The 5,251-nt window shown below is 43.7% G+C and overlaps 1 protein-coding gene across 1 annotated transcript in view; it reads right to left on the minus strand.

The window, feature by feature from the left end:
- Window positions 1-2,252: 2,252 nt before the first annotated feature.
- The window catches only part of LOC113586480 (retinoic acid receptor beta), a 36,701-nt gene continuing 33,702 nt past the window's right edge, over window positions 2,253-5,251 (minus strand). Inside the window, exons 7-8 of the mRNA XM_027024625.2 lie at window positions 3,941-4,099; window positions 2,253-3,843 (exon numbers count right to left, since the gene is read on the minus strand). Coding sequence (XP_026880426.1) covers window positions 3,599-3,843; window positions 3,941-4,099 — 404 coding nt within the window. The 3' untranslated portion in view covers window positions 2,253-3,598. The remainder of the gene's footprint in view (window positions 3,844-3,940; window positions 4,100-5,251) is intronic.

The raw sequence follows: 5,251 nt of genomic DNA on the forward strand, positions 1-5,251 counted from the left end.
GTGCAAAGATTACCAAAGGATCCTTCTTAAGCTCAGGTAAGACACTACAGCGACCAAATATCTCCACACATCTTTATTTTAAAATAAATATATTTTTATTATTTTGCCAGGAGAATTCATGGTAAACAGTATATGTACATACAAAGCATTGTTAATGTACAAACAGGACACTGATGAAAAACGAAATGACCAAAAATAGACGAGACGTTCTGCACACACTGCTTCTGTGTAAGCGTGGCCAGGACAGAAGCGGAGAGAGTTTCTTGATAACGACGCGTCTCCCTTCTGTTTAGTGGTCGCCTAAGCACTCGTGCAGGGCAGCCCTCAAGTCCTGCCATGAAGCATTCGTTACAATGGAACAAAATGCCGTATCTCTCAACATAACTTCACAACACTGCATGACAGACGTGTTCCTCGAAAGGCGGCGTGTAACGTTTTCTTTAGCTTTCAGAAAAGAACAGTTGACGTATAAGTGCTGGCAGAGAGCCAGAACGTCTTTTTAAGGTGTCGAGCATTTTTTTGAACGTTCCCTCAACGCTATGAGATTGTTCCATCAAAGGCTCAGTTCAGTCCAGTCCACTATCAGCTGATTGAGTGATTGGTGACAGTGTCTCAGCGTTTTATCTGAAACGTACAGCAAAAGGCAAAACTTCTGAAGACGAAAAAGTGAGGAGCAGGGCAAATGCATTGTGGGATTGTGACCTGTGACTGGGTTCACATTGTCATTAATCTCTTAAGCAGAGTGAACAAACTGATATACAACTACTATTGTTTTGATATGAGCAACCATAAAGGCAGTCTATGAGAGAATGCCATTCAGGTCTATGGTGACAGTATGCACAGAGAGGCTCATTGCTGAAGAGGGTTAAAACCACATCACATCTGCATATTTCTCTGCTAGGACTTGGCAGCAATTATGACATGTAGACCTATAACAACTATTAACACATTCAACGTTACTTCCAAAAAAGCACTAAAAAGTCCGCTATTAAGCATCAGTAGCTTCTGATTAGCCAGGCTGATCAAAACTATACCTGACTTAGGTTTTCAGCACATGTTCATAACTTATCAGAAGGTGTTACACAAATTTGAAGGTGCTAAACACAATAACAGTTACATTTGCTAATTCTTGTGACCATAAACAGGAATACTGTCCAATTTTCTGTTTTATTTAAAAAAGCCGAATTCACTAAAAGACTTACGTAGATTTGCTCAGTGGAGCTAAAGCTTCTGGTGCTTGAAGGTAAGAAGACATTCATTGGCCGTGAGACTTCTGGAGCTCAGACACACACACGGCAACAGTTACGCGCCGAGTCTTTCCCTACTCCCAGCTCTCATTACCAGAGCGTTAGCAAAAGGTGAGGAGAAGCATCAGCACCGCTGAGGAATAATATCGAAGTCAATGAAGTAACACTGTGAGTTTATTCAGAGTAAGCACTGTGATCCCGTACCGCTCACGTTGAGAAACGGTATGGACTGAGACAAGTCCCTTTGCCCTTGTGATATGCACGGGGGTGGAATGAGATGAGAAGTTATATACATCTTGCACTTTGTTGGGGGGAGTCTTGAAGAGTCTTTGAGAGTCTTGTAGGTTCATGGTTGGCCCTGTTTCACTGACACAAATGACCACAAATGAAGCTTTTCCAAAGGATAAAGAACAATGTGTTCATCAAAATAATCTAAGAAAACAGGCATAAAGTTGGAGGTTTCAGTGTCCATGGTGTGGAATTGTGATGTCCTTGGTTTCTGAGGCTTTTACTGGTATCATAAATGCTAAATGTTTGACCATTTCTGTCAGGACTTAGAATTAAGTGCCAATGTGAATTTAAAATGCTACCACAGACATGGAATATGTACACAAACTGAAGTAGATCAGTGTGAACCACCACTTTTCTGATCTTGGATTCCAGACTCTTTCATTTGTAACCTACAATAATAAAGGGGGGGGGAGGGGAGGGGGGTAGCATTACAAAGTCACTTTGTTCCATTAAGAGGTATTTCACAAAGAGCACAGCTTACCCTGAGTCAAAGAGCTTTTTAGTATCAGTGAACTAATTCTGTTTACAGGTCAGAGTTCAAAGGGGAAAGTGATGTGTAGAATCTCTTTAGCATTCTGTGGTTGTTTCTCAGTCTGAGGGTCAAAGACATTGTTTAAAAGAAAAAAACATCTTCCCATTCACAGAATGAGCTTGTGGGGGAAAGTGAAAAATGTTTACAATCTACCTGGTGCAGAGAAATGGCCCAGGCGACCATGATGGAGTAGACTGTATTGCCCCAAGGTTTACTGCCAAAATAACAATAACCACAATAACAGAAAAGACACCTACACATGACTGTGATTCTGGTCACATGACCCAGAATCGATGTGCGTTTTGGGCGCTCCGGCTGCTGTCATCGCAGTGGCGCTTGGCGATAGGCACACATTTACTGGATCAAGGTCATTCCCACATTTAAAGTAGACAATGGAGTTGTATGTACTTGTTCTTTTTTTTTAAAGTAAGTGCATTTTTAGTCAAACACAAGGAGACTATGTATACTAAATGTTAAAGTCTTTGTTTTATCATTCAGAATCCATTTTCTGTAATTTCGTATTCATGTTTAGGTTTGAACAGTAAATGGTTGTCTATGGCCTGTTCCTATAGACTCCCGACGTTACCTGGGAAAGGAAATGGTAAACAGTCCACACAATCAAGGTGTGTTTGTGTAGACCTTCCTCATCTAGACACCTACACGTAGAGCTTCCTTTAAAAATGCAAGAAACAGAACCGCATTAAATATGAACAATATATAAAAGATTAGACCGTATTGTCTATATGCAAGAACATTCTATATTTTAAAGGACTCTTATTATGAACGCCCCCCACTTCCCATTTTTAAAGATGCGCATGAGGACTTTCTTTCCACTAGAGGGAAAGCAGCCAGACTGAATAGGGCAGAATAGGGTCCCCGAAAGTTGTGCACTGACGTGTAAAATGCAGTCGCCAACGAAGTAACATTCTCGCCCTGGTGTACAGAATTCCTCCGCGCTTCTTTAAACATAGTCGCCTCAAGTGACAGTATTTAAGACAATGAAAAAAGCACCACAAAATTTATACGGAGGTCTAATCGTATGATGATATGTACAATGTACGCCATTGAACGGCAAAGAGAGAGAGAACAGAGAGAGAGAAGGGGTTGAGAGAAAGGAAGAAAGGGAGAGAGAGCGCAGAAACCACTTAATCAAACTCCGAGCCTGTCATGCAGGTTGATATATACACAGGAGACCTGAGGAGTTTCACCTCTTTGTTACAGGTGGGTTTCCAGGACACACACACACACGTGCGCACACACACACACACACACTCATGTGCTGCAGGCTATGTGTGGGCGAGTCCAGCAGTGCCAGTAAGGGCTCAATTTTTTCTCTTTCGTCTTTTTACACGAAGTGTCGGTCCTTGCGGCCGTGATTTTTTTTCATTGTAAATGAAGATAGGTGGAACAAAAGAAAAAACCCAAAATATCATCTGAACCAGAGAGAGAGGCGCTGACGATCCACCTGTACTGTGCAAAGGAGGGTCTGAGGCCAAGCTCTAGATCTGAGGTTCTAGGTGCTCTGCTTCTAGGCCTCCTCGCCCGAGGAAGAGCCGGCCGCCGAGCCGTCCGTGGGCTCTGGGGAGGGCGAGGGGGCACCAGCTGTGGCTGAGGCGGGGGCTTTGTCATCGGCGGAGCTGTGGGTTTTGTCTGGACTGTTCCCCTCTGCCGAACTCTGTCCGTCCTGGCCCTCGGAGTTCTCAAGCATCTCCTGGATGAGGGGTGGCATGGAGCCGGGGATCTCCATCTTCAGAGAGATGACACGCTCTGCTCCTGCCAGGGGAGGGAGGGAAAGAGAGAGAGAGAGAGAGATGCTGGGAAAAATGACTACATTCATCCACAGGTTCGTCTTTGTGCCTGGCGCCCGTACCTTTGGCACTGATGCTGCGGAGGTCCGTGATCTTCATGAGGGTCTTAGGGAACATGTGGGGCTTGCTGGGCCTGCGCTTCCTCACATAGATCTTCAGCGCCTCGAGCAGGGGCTCCTGCAGCTGGTCCACCTTTGAGGGCTCTTCCAGGTCCTGGCGGTCTGGTTGAGGCATCCAGAACAACAACCAGGTGAGTATTACATACTGATGTAAAGCAATAGTCATGTCATCCACCCATAAGTCCCATAGCAGGACTTTCCAAGGTTTCTTATGCACCTAAAAAAGTCCTGTAACTATAACCAGGGGAATTTTTCTTCTAAGATCACTTGTAACCAGTGGTTTGCATCTTCAATGTGGAGTATTCTTCTCTTTATAGTAGACTGACAAATCTCTGATGGCATTTTGGATAGTGTTCCGAATTGAAAGCATTCCATAGATATCCATTACTGTTGTCTGCTAGATTGGTTTGGCTAAAATCACCAGTGAGTTCTTACGTAACTCACCTGTTGTTTTTGACATAACAGTACACACTGGTGTTGATCCACCGTCTCTAATCGACAGCATATTTTTTAGACCTTTTCATAGATCTACTGTGCTTGAATCTACTGACAAACTGACAACACAGCTGCCTAAGAAATAACTGCAGCCAAATTTCCAACTCTATTCATTCATTCATTCATTCATTCATCTTCTAAACCACTTAATCCAATTCAGGGTTGTGGGGGCCAGTGTATCCCAGCAGCACAGGGAGCAAGGCAGGAACCAACCCTGGACAGAGCACCAATCCATCACAGGGCTGTCCAATTACAATTTTCTCTAAAATAAGAGGATAAAAATGGGCTGTATTCCCTACACAAATCATCTGATATGGACATACATACTGTCAAATTAAAGCATACAGGCTGCACTGTAACTTCATAGACATTTGTTCATTTCAAATCCAAACAAATTGTATCACTGTCCAATTACAGACTGCACAGCACACCCTGTCAGAGGCAATTTCAATTTAAGGTGTTATGCTAGGTGTGCTGTAGCCTCTAGGTGGCAGTGTTGCCATGAAAATGACCCTTCAACAGCTCATAGCATATTTGCCCTCTCAGACTGTGATGCTTTTCTTAGCATTCCTCTGGATTATGCAAGCGTGTGTAATGCTGGGTGCAGCACTGGCCTTTGAGACCCCTGAGTCAAATATATCATGCTCACACAGGCACGCCTTATTCTGAGACAAAACTGTGGGAATGAGGAAGTGTGTGGGAGTGTAAGTGTGTGTACTTGTGTGTGTTCTGGCACAACAAAAAACTAGCCCTAGGAGA

The sequence above is a fragment of the Electrophorus electricus genome, chromosome 4, assembly GCF_013358815.1.
Source record: "Electrophorus electricus isolate fEleEle1 chromosome 4, fEleEle1.pri, whole genome shotgun sequence".
NCBI classification, from domain to species: domain Eukaryota; kingdom Metazoa; phylum Chordata; class Actinopteri; order Gymnotiformes; family Gymnotidae; genus Electrophorus; species Electrophorus electricus.